The 18,189-nt window shown below is 37.3% G+C and overlaps 1 protein-coding gene across 1 annotated transcript in view; it reads right to left on the bottom strand.

Moving 5' to 3' along the window:
- Nucleotides 1-2,665: 2,665 nt before the first annotated feature.
- Nucleotides 2,666-18,189, bottom strand: part of tgfb2 (transforming growth factor beta 2) — a 106,251-nt gene continuing 90,727 nt past the window's right edge. Inside the window, exons 3-7 of the mRNA XM_062972217.1 lie at nt 11,520-11,652; nt 11,301-11,411; nt 9,805-9,973; nt 6,895-7,048; nt 2,666-5,993 (exon numbers count right to left, since the gene is read on the bottom strand). Of these exons, the coding sequence (XP_062828287.1) occupies nt 5,835-5,993; nt 6,895-7,048; nt 9,805-9,973; nt 11,301-11,411; nt 11,520-11,652 (726 nt within the window). The 3' untranslated portion in view covers nt 2,666-5,834. The remainder of the gene's footprint in view (nt 5,994-6,894; nt 7,049-9,804; nt 9,974-11,300; nt 11,412-11,519; nt 11,653-18,189) is intronic.

Raw genomic sequence — 18,189 nt, 5'->3', positions numbered from 1 at the left:
TTATTGGTGTACTATGCTACTAGGTGCACTTTCCCAGGATTGCTCAATGCTCATGTGGGAAGGAAGAAAAGCCCTGAATTCTATTGGCTAAAGCTAGCTTAAGTAGACTCATTGAATGAACTGTTGAATGCCAAGAACATGTAAGTAAATCCCACTGATTCAAAGGGTCTACCTTTGCAGGAACATAGTCCAAAATCTGTATGCAGAGTAGCCTATTTCTCCAATGCTGTACTACCTCCCTGGTTACAGCAATGATTGCCTCTTTCCTCCCACTGCCATTGCTTACAGCGGCATAGATCACCATCAGGACTGAAGAATAGAAACTTTAATTCTTTCACAGGCCAAAACAAGATGCAAAACAGATTTTCAATGTCAAAATGGAAGAATAAATGGGACATGGGCATGCAATTGAAATTATTTATTTATCATTAAGAGCACCACAAACACAGATGTAGTATTTAAATACAGATCTGAGTAGTCACTGAATTTCAGTACAGTTGTTTATATACACATTTTCCTATTTGTACATGATCTGTGTAATTTCATTATTGCTTATTAAACATATGGGAATATTTGTTCCTATTTGGAGACTTGAGACAATTTCTGTTTGAGCTCCATCTTCCAATTGTGTTTGGTCCTGCAAATATTCTAAGGATCTCTTTAGTTCTAAGCAGTCAGCAGCATCTTGCACTGAATTTTAAAAAATCTGATAGGGCATCTGCAAATCGGTGTAGAGTGTAATCAAAAGCACAAAACTCTTGTCTTAAGCTACATTTTAAATTAATCTTGAAGAATATCAGGTGTTAGCTTGTTCCTGTAATTTCAGGCCTTTGGTTGCCTTCTGTTACCAGAAGAGAATTTGCAGTCCTAGCGATGCATTGAAGTTGAGTTTTGCATTGAACACATACAAGACAGCTGAAAGACTTTCTACAGTCAGTAGCAACTTCATTGTAAGGATCCAAACATCCAACAACCTAACTGCTAATTGATCATTGACAACCTACAATGTTGAAGGGAATCCAGGAAAGAAGTTGTGCATTCCATCTAGCTGAAAGCCACAGCATAATTTCCCCACCATTTTGAAATGAAGCAGGCCTATGTCATCAAGCTGCACATATTCCTGTGTTAAGTCAACACAAAGGTCCCTTAAGGGCACACTGAAAAAAGGATGAGAGATTTGTGAAAACTAAAACCCACACATGCACACAAATTGCTAATTTTGCACACAAATTCACTCTAGATAGCTGCTTCAAAAAAGGTTGATTTTGTGTTTCTACTAGTAGGTATTAGCTTTTCTGATTTGAATTAAAGTGGATCCAGTCTGAGAAGTGATGGAAACCTGTGATCTTCACAACTTCCAACTTTTCCACACATGGCAGTACATTTTGATCACTTTTTGTGAACTGCTATCACAAGAGACACCTTAAGCAGATTAAAAAGCTTTAATCATTCATTAACAGTAAAGGCACTGAAATCTCAAGGATGGGTGAATTTAGAAGGCCCATTCTGTAAAAATGTGAAAAAAAACTAATAGAATGTCGACGGCATGCACGAGGCAGTCAATATTTTCTGTATTATTGAGGCAGCAAATCTTTTTAAAATATGAACTTTAAAGGAGCTATCCAAAGTGTGGAACATATTTAAAGCCAGGATTCACCACGCTGGATAGTTCTTTTAAAATTCAGATTAAATCCAAAGTAGCTTCACCACTGTATGGACACCAAAGTCATCAACTGTTACTGCAAATGCAAAAGGTAGTGTCAGTATTCTAAATGCATTTACATATCAGTAAATCCCATTGCACCAAACTCAGTTATGATAATAGAACGGTGAAAATTATTGTTACATATTTACTTCCAAATAACTTTCTTTGACTTCAGCAATTGATGTTTTGAAGTAGAAATAGAAGTAGAAATTGATGTTTTTGAAGTAGAAATTGTGTGTCTGGTTATAGGTACATAGCCAGATGTATATTTCATGCCTCCCCTATCCCACTCTGTCCATCATCCTGGCCAGAACTTTCAGTACAGGATCTCAGCCATAGACCGATACCTTATTGGATACAATTTTGGGCAGCCTCTTACCACACATGGCTTTGTAATAGTTTATAAGCCTCCATACCAAGGCAGTGTGGTGACTCTCTCCCACAAGAACAATGTGCAAGATGGATGAACTTATAGGTGGGGTTAGGCTAGCCATCACTCGATCTAAAAGCATGCGTTGACTTGTCTCCAATTCAGCATTTATGTGGACATGGTATGGAGGAGGCCAGAGCAAGACATCTGGGGTGACATTAGGATTATGCTTAGTGAGTACAATACTGCTCATGCATTCATTGAATGCACAAGCACTTCTGAAGACAGTAGATCTGCACTTATGCAATCAGCATTCTAGGGTGTGCTTGGTACATTTCGAATTGGCTTCGGTTCATCTCTCTCTCTCTCTCTCTCTCTCTCTCTCTCTCTCTCTCTCTCTCTAGATATGTTTATATACTGGGATTGTTCAGGCATTGAGAGAATTCATATGGGTTTGTCAGAGATCATATAAAAACACCAGCGTTTGTATACACACATACCTACCTATAGAAAGGAATGGAATGCACTTGCTGACAACAATTGCACCAGCTTTGAAATAGTATGAAATAATGTGAACAACACTGAATCAATCTGTTTACTTCTTTTAATGAACAAAAAGAGAGAAGTGTTATCAGGGTAGGAATGAATAAATTAATAAAAGCATAGTAAAGCACAGATATAAAGCCTGCTTCTGTAAATTAACCTTTTGAAATGTGAGGTCTTCCACATTTTGAACTACACTTTTCATCAGTCCCTGCCAGTCTGGCCAATGGCCAGGGAAGATGGTGATTGTAGTCTACAATGTCTGGTGGTGCTCGGATTAGGAAACACTGCTGTAAATCATCTGAGAACCTAGTCATTTGAACAAACCACAATTGTATATCAATGGTGAATGTTTAATAACCTTGGGTTCCAACAACTATCACAAGAAAGTGTTACAAGTAATTTTTGCTCTTTGTCGAACATGGCATTAATCTTTAGACCTTAGCCTAGTTGTTTTAACTTAACCTTTGAAGCTTGGGAAAGGCAAATTAATAAAGCAATTAATCCCCTTTAAACGCAATGACATTTATCTCTGAATTAATTTGGATAGGATTGTGCTGCTCTCCATAATTTAAACACTTAATGGGATGTGTTCAACAATTATCTTAACTTGTTGTCAAAAGATGCCTTTTTTACTTTTAATAGTATATGATTACAGCTATAAAAAAGATACCTGAGGATTTTGCTCAGCATAGACCCCCCACTTGTGCTCTCCCTACCTTACTCCAAATATCCTAATAATGTGAACAAAACACCTGGATCCTCAAACATTAGCGCCCCCTAACAAACTAGCCTCAGCATCACTTTAAAGCAGTTATTGGGGTTTAAAAAGTCAAAAACAATGACACACAGGATCATTTTCAACTTGAACACTTGGCAAATCTGCCAAATCCAGCTGGGGCCCATATACGCTGTGGAGCAGGTCTCCAGGTGTGTATTCTAAGAAAGATGGCTAAGCGAGTGTGTCTGTAAATTGGTGTTGCTTGGACAATCCAACTGCCAGGGTTCTGTGCACAACCCTTAATTTTTAAAAAAAAAAAAACAAATCACCTTGAAATCCTGTGGATTAGCATTTGCGGGAAGGAGGGGGAAACCGGATTCAGTTCCCTTCTTCCTCCCCTAGGAAATAGATAGATTTATTTATTTTTCTTTTTAATGGCCCACTTGTGTGCAATACCAGATGCTTTGCAAATGATATGTTGGAAAGCAATCTGTCATTCCCCATCCTCTTTTCATTTAATTGGGGATGTAATTGATCCCAATAGCTTTTTATGAAATTTAGCAATTCTTTAAAAAGGAACAAACGTTGGAAGAGCACAAATTCCCTTGACAGCAGAAAAGGACGTGCACCCTAGTAGAAGAATTGTGGTTGCTGAGCATATAAGTGGGCTTCCCTGCACATGGCTGATGTAGATGCTGATATTACATTTGGGTCTTCATAAAAACACAATCAGAGAACGCAGAAGTTACTTGTTGAAATAACAGTTCCCAATTTCTCCAGCCAACATGGTCAGAGAGAGTTCTAATTCTTAAAAATAGTTTCCCCAATTTTTACCACATAGCTCATCACTTTACAATACCTATTTTTGACAAAATATTTGTGTCTACAATTAGTCCAGGACACGGACCATGAAAAAGGTCCTTTTCTCCTTCTTTTCCCTCCTCTGGAAAAAGAAAACCCTCTCTGTATGGAAATGTATGGCCTCCTAATCAATATTGAGTCCAAGGCGTTAGGTCTTTGTTCTAAAACAAGAGTTTGAGATTTCCATGTCTCTAGTATACATGAGGGGATTATTTTCCACAAAACAATATTTTAAATCTACTTTTGGGGGGATAGGTAAAATGGAACAAAACATGGAGTCAGGTAGCTTATGTCACAATCAGGAAAAACAACATACAAAGCACATGTATATAGCAAATATTATAAAACATGTATTTGTAGTGCAAGTTGAAAATACAGGGACTCTACTCGTACTGGCCAGCTAGAGGGAAACACATGGTTCTGTGTGATCAACAAGAGCCCCCAAATTCAAACTCTTCAAAGTTGACAGTATTAACAGAGTACAAAAATATGGTGAAAATTTACACATTACACATAAAGTACTTAATTTTTAATAGTTTACATTAGAGATCTACAGATATGTTTCCAATTAAGCTGGCTTCTTACTACCCACCTATTGTAGTACTATAGGTATGGTTACATTATACCAAGAAACAAACAATCCCAAAGCAATAGCTATACAGCAACATATTAAGGTCTGAAGATTAGACCAGTACATATTAAATATTTCACTGGTTTACTAAATTGACAATTTATTCATGTACAGTTTGCTTCTTTTAAAAAATATCTTAATAAACTAGTCTTTGAGACTGAAACAAAATGTCCTTTATTAATACGTTTTTCAGATATTTGTTTTAAAAAAACAATGGTATGAGGCTTTACATAAAGCCATTCTAGGCTCCTGGGAAGAAAACAAGGTATATGTGGCTTTTTAAAAGGCAGACTTCCTTTGTAATGTAATAACAGACTACCATTTTAATTGAGCTGAACTTGTCATTTCAGGACCTTTTTGAGCTCATGTTCCCAAGGCATTATCCATGTTTCTAACAGTTTATTTGGTCTGCACATTTGTGTCGCTCCTCCCCTCCCTCTTCCCCTCCCCTCCCATGGCAATTACATAGTCTTCTTTGATCCTATTACATAAAAATAAATAATGCACTGTTAATTCTAAAAACTACGAAGAATGGATTGGGTGTCTATGGCATGACAACACAGAGATCAAGTAAGCCACGGGATAGATACAGCAACTCCACTTAAAGGGATTTTTTCCTGTTTTTTTCCTTTCACATAAGACTCTAACAAATTCTTCCAGTGTTTTATTTTAAAAAGGTTTTTTTCTTTTTTTTCCTTTTCTTTCTTGTATTTTTTTTGCCTTTTTTCCTTTAAAATACTTCTTGTCTATCTCACTAACCATGATGTTGAAATGTAGAATAAGGCCTTCACGGTATTGCATCAGGTGACAGTTTGAAAACAAGACAAAACACAAAACAATGAAACAAACTCTCAAACAAGTCGGACTTAGTACCGCTTTTTCCTCTTTCAAAAAAACACTGATGATCCTATGTGTTCTTTAGTGTTGTTGTTGTTCCTTCCTTTTTGCATGTTTTTTTCTTCCTTTCCTTTCTGGGAAGAGAATGCACATGCTGTGGTATCCCTTAGCTGCATTTGCAAGACTTGACAATCATGTTAGAAAGCTGTTCAATTTTGGGTGTTTTCCCAATGAAATACAAAATAGTGAGGGGTTCTAGATCCTGGGATACACAGCATGGGGATGCAGATGCTTCTGGGTTGATAGTATTATACAAGCTGAGTACCTAGAAAGAAAGGAAACAGATGAAATAATAATAATAATAATAATAATAATAATAATAATAATAATAATGATGATGATGATGATGATGATGTTTATTCTCATATCCCGCCTCATCTCCTCGAAGGGACGCGGGGCGGTTTACATAGGGACCAAGCCCAGTAATAAAATACTACAACATAAGATATATTCAACTACAATGAACTAATACATAAAAACATATAAAAAGAATAAAAGCATAAACTCAACAACAACAGATAACCAATAACCCATAGCCAGGCGTAATGGGCGTGTTCAAAATTGAAAATATTTGAATATTTCTACATCATCTATAAAGTCACATTTCTATGGTTGCTATGGATTACCAGCTGACAACATTTAGGCCCCTTCTACACTGCCCTAAATCCCAGGTTCTGATCCCAGATTATGTGCCTTAAACTAGATTATATGAGTCTCCACTGCCAAATAATCTGGGATAAGAAGATAATCTGGGATCAGATCATGGGATATAGGGGCAGTGTGAAGGAGCCTTAGAAGAACTCTGTCAAGTTGAATAAAGAAGACTGTAGTAACTCGAGAGGACTGCCTAAGCTTTAGTTCAATATATTATTTTCAAAGTAGCCAATCAGAGATCGCACACAAGAAGATATGTTGACAAGCCCCTCCCATACAGCTTGGAAATGGTCATGCTGTCTTAGGAAATTTGGGAATGGGTTTCCAAAAAAAAAAACAACCCAAAAAACCAACAACTTTCTCAAGCTTTGGTGCTCTTCAACAACTTGCATTCAGAGATATTGTTCCTCTGAATCAGAATAATTAGCATGTACCATAGGAGCAAATATTGGAGGCTTTCATCTCTTTATTACCCCATTATATATATTAAAAGAGTTTTCAAAGAGACTTACTCTACTATGTTGAGTATCAGAGCTCCATAAATAGGGACAAGCTCCTGCACAGAAATTTGCATTGTATCCTTTAGGTTCATGTATCCATTTCCACCCAAGATCTCGCTTGAAGTCAATGTAAAATGAACGCAGGCAGCAGTTATCTTGAACGTTCCTGAAAATGCAGGAAAAGACCAATATGTTACTACAGTAAAAGTGGAGCTGAGACTGTAATCCAAATACACATTGCCCCTTGGTGAACTTTAAGGTGAAATCAATCTGAGACCTAAAGAGAGTTTATTGTAATTTATTAAAAGATGTATATCCTACCTCATATCAAAAGATCTGAGGTTGGGTCATAGAAAAAAACATTAAAATAATATAAAACTGTTTAAAACCATGCACACTGTATAGTTAGGCCATAATCTCTTGGCCACAAAAGATTTGGTGAAAACGGCTAACTGGATTAACAAATGGATTAACAAGTTTTAATGACTAACTGGATTTACAAGTGGAAGGCATTCCACAGCCGGGGCATCAGAACAGATAAAGTCTTTTTCAGAAGTTTCATTGTAAGCTGTTTTTCTGTTCCTCTCATTTCCTGTAGCTGATATTTTTACAAATTAATACACATCAGAGCATTCTGAAATTCAGATGGTCTAATGTTGCAAAACCCAAAAACAATTCTTAATAGATACAGGGGCTTAATCTTAAAATCAGTCATTTATGCTTTTGACCCAGAGGATGTCATAAACTGCATCTACACTGCCAAATAATTCAGATTATAAAAAAAGATAATCCCAATTATCTGCTCTGAACTGGATTATATGAGTCTACACTGTCATATAATCCAATTCAAATCAGATGATCTGGATTTTACAAGGCAGTGTAAATGAGGTCATAGATGTCAGGTGACCAAATGTACTAAATTGCCCATCCGCCACCCAATGAGCATCAAAAAGTATCCCAGTGTAGACAAGAAAGAATAAACCAAAAAACAATCCTGAGTCAAGAAGAAGAATCTCCTCTCACACAGAGGACCTCAACATGCAGACATCCATAGGTACTCAGGATGCCATCTTCCCACTGTCTGGATGAACAGACTGTGAAAAGAATGTGTGCCCTCCATGCTTACTTTTAGCACAGGTACACATACACACACAGCTGAAAGTATGAATGCAGATGTACTTTGAAGAGGGCTTTCAGTGTGTTATTGATATTGTTACTGGAAGCCAGAAGTACACTTTTATTATTTATTCTTATTAATGGGCAGATTGCCATAAAATTAAGCCTTTTTGAAGTCAGTGAGGCTTACAAATGCTTAATCACATTCCTTAAGTAAGGTGATTTCATCAGTGTCATTTCAAATGTGAGAAACTAACTTGAAACAGTTCAGGCCAAAAGGAATAGAAAACAACAAATAAAAAGGAACAATGGAAATTAGTCTTATGAACAGAGCTGAAACAGAATCTTGATGTCTTTTGGAACCTTAGGGGTGCTTCGATATTTCAAATAATTTAAGTTCATATTTCAAGACTATGTTTTAAATACGGTGATCCAAAATGAAAATAAAAACTATCTGCTATCAAATTTTAACTCCATGAAAAGTCAAATTCTTCAGAACAGATGCTATATTTTATTTCAAAATAGCATCTTAAACCTAAATAATTAAGAATACATTCATTTTATAACCCATTTTCAAATAAAACCATTTTAATTACATTTTTTCTTTAACTTAAATTTTTATATACAGTGTTCCCTCATTTATCGTGGGGGTTAGGTTCCAGGAACACCTGCAATAAGTGAATATCCGCGAAGTAGGGACGCTATATATTTATACATTATTTTAGTAGTTATACACTATTTTTAGTCTTTATCAAACAATCGTGTGTTGATAAATCGCCTCCTCCTCCCGTTGCCGCTTGGACTCCTTTTCTCTCCCTTTAGCTTCTCCTTCCTCCCTTCCTTAGGCTGTAAATTGTAATTTTTTGATTTATAGTATTATTTATTGAAAAACCGCAAAACAGTGAATCTGCAAAAAGCGAACCGCATGGTAGTGAGGGAGCACTGTATTTGAATAGGATTTCAAATTCACACATGGCATCTGGATTTAAGCATATTTAGCCCACAATGATGCTATCATGAAAGTTAAACATGGTTCTAAATACTTCCCCTTGAAATCAATAGCCTTGAAAATGCTGACTTTTTACAGGCATTATGTGACGTGAGATATAGCATCTTTGCTAATCTACTTCTGAATCATCCAGAAATCTAGCAGACACTCCCACTACGTCTACCTTTGGCCATCTTCTGCATTAAGTACTTCTATTCATGTGAACCCAAATAATTCTTCTGTTTACAGAAGAAGTGGGCAACAGTTGTGGACCAAAGGGCCAATTTTCTTGTTCTGGTTTTGAAAACATGTTTAACAGTCCTTAGAAATAAGAAGGTGCCATTCCTAAAGGTTTCCGGGTTCCTTTCACACCCTACATGTATAGCACATTGGTGCTACTTTAAGTGCTATAGCCACATCCTTGGATTTGTAGTTTGTTGAGCCAGTTCAGTTATCTATCTGTCTATTTCAATAAACTCTTAAACTGCAAATCCCAGGATTCCATATTGCCATGGCAGTAAAAGTGAAATCATCATTCTTACAATTATACAAACTGAAAGGGCCCCAGGAGTGGCCAGGAAAAAGGCCACATTTTTGGATGGGACAACAAACAACACAAGGACTGCATTTTGCCCACCCATGATTCACAGCAACCAGTATGCTATTAATCAGATTTGTTGCAAAGTTGCAATATGAAAACTCACATCATGTCATGTTATTCCCTAATGTGCCATAGAAACTAATGAGAAAGCACGACATAAACATTAAGATATTTCTATAAATGCACACAGATATGTAGCATTTCAATCCATAGTTACCTAAAACAATAGGCTGCATCTAGAGCACGCTTCTTCCGCCGACTGGACTGTTGTGACTCAAGTCTGTAGGAGGGTAATAACATTAGCAGAAGATGTGGGTTCTTCCCACTGTATTTTTTCCTATTGGGCTTTAATTTCTCACCACTGGGATATGTGTAGTCATCAATACCTTCAAAAAATACATTTTGGTAATAAATATTGTGTTGCTCTTATGGAACAAATTATATAAACCATCTCTTTACAATAAACTCAAATTCTAAAAAAAACCCCAAACTCCAGGATCACTGGCATCCGTTAATGTGCTTATGAAATGCTGGTATGCATGTGAATGTGGGAATCCACAACTGTGTTAAATGATCACATGCTCTCATATTTATATTTGTGGCTCATTTCAGAAAAATCTTCAAAACAATTTGGAATATCAAAAGCACATGATACATTCTCCTTTCTTCATCATTCATCAATTCCATTTCAACTTTGAGTAATAGTTTGGTGCCCAAACCGAAAGTTAATGCAAAGCCCTAAATAATGATTTCAAATGATGAAGTGAAGTTGATTTACAACTTTGACAGTTAACACTAACCATGATTGCTGGATGTGAGTGTCATAGTAAACTAAGTTTTAAAAAAGCTAAAAATTGAGGTGCATGAGAAGAAAGAGAAGGATGTGAATTGATATCCTGTTCCCAGTCCTTTAAGTTCCAATTTTGAGTTTCCTTTGAATTAAACCAATACAGTATTTTGTTTTCATTCTCAATCTAGAAAGAAATATGTTTCTCCAGTTCAGGACACATAATTGCTAGAAAACTTTGGACTGTATCATCCTTTCTATCAATACTAAAAATTAGCCATCTGATCATTTGTAATATATGCTATGAAAATGTCTTCTTCCGAAGTATATGACTGAATATTTATTTACTTTTCAAACTAACATTCATTCTTCTTATATAGAGTATACATTCATTTATCACATTACACATATTAACACACCCTAACCCAGCTAAAGTTAAGTAATGATGTGCAATACAATTTACATGGTTACTTAAAAACAAGTTCCATTCAGCTTAGCACTCTAATGTACATGTTTAAAATCTTTTAAGAGGGGTGGCAAATATGCAACCATCCAGTTGGAGTCGAACTTGGATTCTCATCAGTTAAGATATGCAAAGCCAAACATGAGGAATGATGGGAACTACAGCCCAATATTTATAGTCTCACTGATCTGTTGAAGAATATCTATGTAATCAATACCATTTGTCCAATTTGCATTTAAAAAGTTCACTGTCATTGGTACATTATACAATATTTGTTGGAGGAGGAAAACCAAGATCTTTTCCTATCCCTTCCATATCTACATCTCTGAGTCTTTTTCCTTTGATTTGGATCTTCCAACATAAACCAAATGTGGTATAAACTCACATTTGGCAGTCTTACATGGGCTACAGAAACACCTTTTGTTCATCAAATGCACTATTAATTTTAATGCTTTGTTATTACCTGCAAATCTTGCCTCTAGCTCTTCACTTTTATTTGGGATGATAAAATTATTTGAAGGCACAAACGTGCAGCAGGGACAATGTAAACTTATCTTAAATCCAAGATTCCTATCTGCAAAATACAAGAGAAGGGGAGTTGCCTTTAGATCGCACATACACATGAAATTATGCAGCTTTTAAAAGCATATATAGAAATTTCAAAAAATTGTTGTACAGTCACCTCTGTGGTGGAGCCATTCTTGTACTGTGTCAGTTACATCGAAAGATAACCATTCACCTTCAGCATCTGTTTTAACTACTTTGCTATCAATGTAACGTTGCATTGGTGATGCTGGATCTTTGTTTTTGAGAACCTACAAGGAAGAGAAGAAAATATATATTCTGTAGATTTCAGTTTCATTAGGGGGTAAAAAGAGAGCAAATAAGGAGAGCAAAATGAGAACACCCTAGAAAATAACTACCCTATCAAAAAGTTTCACCATCAGCATATAGATGGATTTTAACTGTATTTTAACATCATCCCGAATATTTTATTCTGACAATTTTGATGCAAAAAATAAATTCTTGATTATTTTTTGTTCTTTTAAAATATGAATCAATATGAAACAAGATAACCAGTTAGTGATTTTGCTCCTTATTACACAGAGAAGCAAACAAGGCAGAAGTTAAAATCTGAAGCAGAGATCCTATGACTGCAGATGGCTTTGGACATAACGAAACTGTGTAAAGAACACATAAATTCCCTTCAAGCAAATGAACCTGATCCTACAACTGGCTCTCCATTTTCATGGATTCTATAACTATGGATTCAACTATTCACAGCCTGGAAATATTTTTATAAACCCCAAAAAGCAAAGTCTTATCTTGCCATTTTACATAAGAGACAGCATTTTGCTACACTGTTGTATATAAGGAGATTTGAAAATCAATATATTTTGCTAAACAAGCAGGGAAGGTTTTGGAATCAAACCCCAGCAGACACTAAGAGCCCAGTGTTTACATTCTCAGCACCTTGCTTTCTAATCCAATGGCCAGTCAAGATCAATTAAAATAAAAATATATTTTACTACTCAATGCAATGTTCACAGCTCAACTGAAAAAAATCCAGTTGGGTACCATAATGGAGGAACCATCAACCTGAACAATTGAGATTATTATACTTTGGCATTGAGAGGATATATTGTTATTGATAACTGCCATCAAATCTACTTCAATTTATGGTGACCCTATGAATGAAAGACATCCAAATAACTTTGTCATCAACAGGTCTGTTCAGCTCTTGTGGACTCAAGACTGAGTCAAACTGTAGTGCTGTCTTTGTCTTTTCATAGTGCCTTCTACTTTATAAAGCACTAGCTGTGCCCGGCCACGCGTTGCTGTGGCGAAGTATGGTGGTATGGGAAATAAAGAACTGAGGAATTGGTGGTAGTTAAGGTAAAGGGTAAAGGTTTTACCTTACATTGAGTTCATTATAAATGGGTTATATAACTGTGTGGAAGGACCTTGAGTCTACACTGCCATATAATCCAGTTAAAATAAGTTAATCTGTATTTTATAGGCAGTGTGGAAGAGGCCTAAGTGAGGCCTAACTCGGCCTGTCCCCTGGGCTGAGTGGGTTGCTAGGAGACCAAGTGGGCGGAGCTTAGCCTTCTAACTGGCAGCAATTGGATAAAAACAATTATTCCTCTCCCTCTAATTAGGACTTTATTTTTCTTTCCTTTTTGTTGTATGAACGTAGAGGCATGGATGGGGGGTTGCGCTGGCAAGTTTAGTGTTTCTGGGATGTGTAGTTTTGTTGTTTTGTCCTAAGCCATAATTTCATTACCCTTTTATATATATAGATTATTGTCGTTTACTTGTGTGTAATGTCTTCTTGTAATATTTTCAAAGTATGACAGTCTCAGTTTAATCATCTTGGCTTTTAGGGGGAATTCAGGCTTGATTTGCTCAAGGACTTATTGATTTGTCTTTTCGGCACTCCATATCCATAGAACTCTTTTCCAGCACCATATTTCAAATTAGTTAATTTCCTTCCTATCAGCTTTCACAATAATACATGGAAATTGGAAATATATGGGCATGGATGATCCTGACTTTAGGAATGATATATCTTTACACTTCAGGATCTTCTCTAATCTCTTCATACCTATCCTTCTAAGTTCTAGTCTTCTGATTTCTTGTCTGCAATTTCCATTTTGATGAATGGCTGAGCCAAGTCATGGGAAATCTTGAACTATTTCAATGTTTTAGTCATCTACTTTAAAGTTATGTAAATCATCTGTGGTAACGTTTTTGTTTTCATAAGGTTCGATGGTAAACCTGCCTGTGAACTTTCTTCCATGACTTTCTTCAGTAACTGTTCCAAGTCTTCGCTGTTTTCAACTAGTACTATGATACCATCTGCATATCTTAAATTGTTGATGTTTCTTCTTCCAATTTTCACACTGACTTCCTCCAAGACTAATCCTATTTTAAGTATGATATGTTAAACAAATAGGATGATAAAATATCGCTTGTCAGATCTCTTTGCTAATTGGCATCCATTCCCTTTCTCTATATTCTATCCTGATGGTAGCTTCTTGTTTTGAGTGCAAGTTACTCATTGGGACAATTAGGACACCCAAAGAAAAACTGAGGTGGGAAAAATGCATAGTTTCCTTGACCTCTGAAAACCTTGTTGTCTCCTGTGATCCTTTCACACTGCACAGTTAATAACACTATGAGTCCACTTTAACTGCTCTGGAAACATCCTATGGAATCCTGGGGGTTGTCATCGGATGCAGCAGAAGAGCAGTAGTTCTCATTCTTTAGTCCTCTGGGAGTTTTAGACTTCAGCTCCCAGAAGCTCCAGTCACCTTGGCCAAAAGTCAAGGATTCTGAGAGCTGGTGTCAAAACATTGAGTGCAATGCTTCTCAGGTTATCTAATGTGAGAGATGGGCAATTTTCCCCCAATGTGCCAGAGCATAAATTTGAGTCCCTTGGGTACAATCACTTACTTTCCAAAAAAATTGCTTAAGGAGAAGACAAATTAAGAAAGTGGGAGAGGACAGAAACCAGAGCATTTTGAAATCAGCTGAGAAAGTAGAATGAAAAAGTATCAAGTTACAAGGAGGTTTGCATCATCCCAGCCCCTCTTTTTTGGCATGATCATGGGAGCGTTCATTGCTGTGGCCAAAGAGGAAGCTTGAAAGACAAATAAAAGTACTGCCATATAATTAAAAAAAATTCACTAAAACACACCCCAGCTAAACAACAAAGTATTTTATTTGGCAAAATAATGATATTCAGTGACCAAAGGTCCAAAGAAAATGAAACTGTTGCAATCTCCCACCTAAAGTGCAAAATGGAGACTAAGAAAACACAGACTGTTCTCCATCACCTATTAATCTCATAAAAGTATTGCAGGATAGGTCAGCAATGTTCCTAATTTACAGACGGGAAACAGAGGGTGAGAGATATTAATTTGCCCAAAATCATCCAGGAAGTTCTCTCTGTGAGCTAGGGGATTTGATCTCTATGCCCCACTGCCTCTCAGATTCATTTTCAGTATTTTAGCTATTGGACAATACTGGCTGAAGGACATGAGTGAAGAACTAGAACTTACATTTTCACATAATCTTAGGCTGGATGTACACTGCCCTCTATCCCAGGATCTGATCCCAGATTATTTGCTTTGAACTGTATTAGATGAGTCTACACTGCCAGATAATCTGGGATAAGCAGATAATCTGGGATTAGATCATGGGATTTAGAGCAGTGTAGATCCAGCCTTAGAGAACTAGAATAACTCAAGAAATTGTGACTGAATGCTCTTTGGGTGTACAAAGAACTAAAAGAAAATGAAAATAAGAGTTCAAGGATATGCAGTAGGTGTTATGTAGGCATTCAGGGTAAATGCAGATTAGCATTGCCAGGTTTTCAAAATACAGTAGAGTCTCACTTATCCAACAGAAACGGGCTGGCAGAATGTTGGATAAGCGAATATGTTGGATAATAAGGAGAGATTAAGAAAAAGCCTATTAAACATCAAAATAGGTTATGATTTTACAAATTAAGCACCAAAACATCATGTTATACAACAAATTTGACAGAAAAAGTAGTTCATTACACATTAATGCTATGTAGTAATTACTGTATTTTCGAATTAACGCCAAAATATCACAACGCATTGAAAACATTGACTAAGAAAATGCATTGGATAATCCAGAACGTTGGATAAGTGAGACTCTACTGTAGCAGTAAGGGACAGCTGAAATTCATGGCATGCAAGTTTGACATTGAAGACTTAGTTTGTGTCCAACTAAATATTAGGAACAACTTGCTGACTGTAAGAGCTTTTGAAGAGTGGAATAGATTGCCCTGGTGGATGATGGGTTCTTCATCATTTGAGGTTTTTAAAGAGGGGTTGGATGGGCATCTTTGAAGAGTGCTTTATTTGAGTATTTCTATAAGGCAAGGAATTGGATTCAATGATCCTTGTTTTCCCTTCCAACTCTATGATTTTAGGAGTATATGTGTTCTACTCTCCACAGACAATAAATAATCTGAATTTTAGTATCAGTATCTAGATTTTGAAAAAAATAGAACAAAGGGGAGAGGAGGGGGAGTAGCTTTATATGTCAAAAACAGTTACATTGCAGAAGAAATGCAAGACTGTAATCTGGGAAACCAGCTTGAAAGCATCTGGATAAGAATCAAGGGAACCGGGATTCAAAAACATCTTGTCGTGGGTGTCTACTACAGACCTCCGAACCAGGATGAAGAACTTGATTAAGCCTTCTGTCAGCAGCTGACCAAACAGGCACAAAGAAGAGATATAGTAGTCATGGGCGATTTCAACTATCCTGATATCTGCTGGAAAACAAACTCGGCCAAGAGCACAAAGTCCAACAAATTCCTCACTTGCCTTGCAGACAATTTTATGGTCCAGAAGGTAGAAGAGGCAACAAGGGGATCAGCAACTCTTGATCTAATCTTAACAAATGTGGAAGACCTGATCAATACAGTAGAAGTCGTCGGATCCTTAAGGGCAAGTGACCATGTGCTCCTGCAGTTTGCCATACAAAGGAAGGCTGAAACTAAGACAAGCCAAACATGCATTCTGGACTTTAAGAGAGCTGACTTCCAAAAAATGAAGAAAATACTGAGCAGCATTCCATGGACGCCAATATTAAAAGACAAGGGAGTTAAGGATGGATGGGAGGTTTTTAAAAGTGAAATACTCAAGGCGCAAATGCAAACAGTGCCAACAAAGAAAAAATATATGACAATGCAAAGAAGCCAGAATGGATGTCCAAAGAACTTCTAACTGGGCTAAGACTCAAAAGAGACATGCACAAGAAGTGGAAAAGGGGAGAAATCACCAAAGAAGAATTCAAACGTATAGCCAACTCCTGTAGGAAAAAGGTTCGCAAGGCTAAAGCGCAAAATGAGCTCAGGCTTGCCAGGGACATTAAAAACAACAAAAAAGGCTTTTTTGCTTACGTTAGTAGAAAAAGGAAGATCAAGGAGGCGATAGGGCCTCTGAGAGGAGAATATGGGGTGATGGTGACAGGGGACAGGGAAAAGGCAGAACTGCTTAATGCCTTATTTGCCTTCGTCTTCTCACAAAAAGAAAGCCATCTTCAACCTCAGCAACATGAAATGGATGAAGGATTCAGGGAAATCCAACCCCAAATAGGGAAACAAGTTGTCCAGGAACACCTGGCCACTCTAAATGAATTCAAGTCCCCAGGGCCAGATCAGCTACATCCAAGAGTATTGAAGGAACTAGCGGAAGTTATTTCAGAACCACTGGCAATTATCTTTGAGAGTTCTTGGAGAACAGAAGTCCCAGAAGATTGGAGGAGTGCAAATGTGGTCCCTATCTTCAAGAAGGGAAAAAAGAACGACCCAAACAATTACCGTCCGGTCAGCCTCACGTCGATACCAGGCAAGATTCTGGAAAAGATCATTAAGGAAGTGGTATGAAAACACTTAGAAACAAATGCAGTCATTGCTAATAGTCAACACAGATTTACCAAAAACAAGTCATGCCAGACTAATCTGATCTCTTTTTTCGATAGAGTTACGAGTTGGGTCGCTACAGGGAACGCCGTAGATGTAGCGTACCTGGATTTCAGTAAGGCCTTCGACAAAGTCCCTCACGACCTTCTGGTAAACAAACTAGCAAAATGTGGGCTAGACAAAACTATGGTTAGGTGGATCTGTAATTGGCTAAGCAAATGCGTTGTCTTCATCTTGGAAAGAAGTCACGAGTGGAGTGCCACAGGGTTCCGTCCTCGGCCCGGTTCTGTTTAACATCTTTATTAATGACTTAGACGAAGGGTTAGAAGGCACGATCATCAAGTTTGCAGATGACACCAAACTGGGAGGGATAGCCAACACTCCAGAAGACAGGAGCAGAATTCAAAACGATCTTGACAGATTAGAGAGATGGGCCGAAACTAACAAAATGAAGTTTAACAGGGACAAATGCAAGATACTTCACTTCGGCAGAAAAAATGGAATGCAAAGATACAGAATGGGGGATGCCTGCCTAGACAGCAGTACATGTGAAAAAGATCTTGGAGTCATTGTGGACAACAAGTTAAACATGAGCCAGAAATGTGATGCGGCTGCTAAGAAAGCCAATGGGATTTTGTCCTGCATCAATAGGGGTATAGCATCTAGATCCAGGGAAGTCATGCTCCCCCTCTATTCTGCCTTGGTCAGATCACACCTGGAATACTGTGTCCAATTCTGGGCACCGCAGTTGAAGGGAGATGTTGACAAGGTGGAATGTGTCCAGAGGAGGACAACTAAAATGATCAAAGGTCTGGAGAACAAGCCCTATGAGGAGCAGCTTAAAGAATTGGGCATATTTAGCCTGCAGAAGAGAAGGCTGAGA

Source organism: Anolis carolinensis, chromosome 1 (assembly GCF_035594765.1).
Source record: "Anolis carolinensis isolate JA03-04 chromosome 1, rAnoCar3.1.pri, whole genome shotgun sequence".
In the NCBI taxonomy this organism is placed as follows: Eukaryota; Metazoa; Chordata; class Lepidosauria; order Squamata; family Dactyloidae; genus Anolis; species Anolis carolinensis.
Note: the sequence above shows the minus strand (reverse complement) of the source record. Positions and strands in the feature narration are given on the sequence as shown.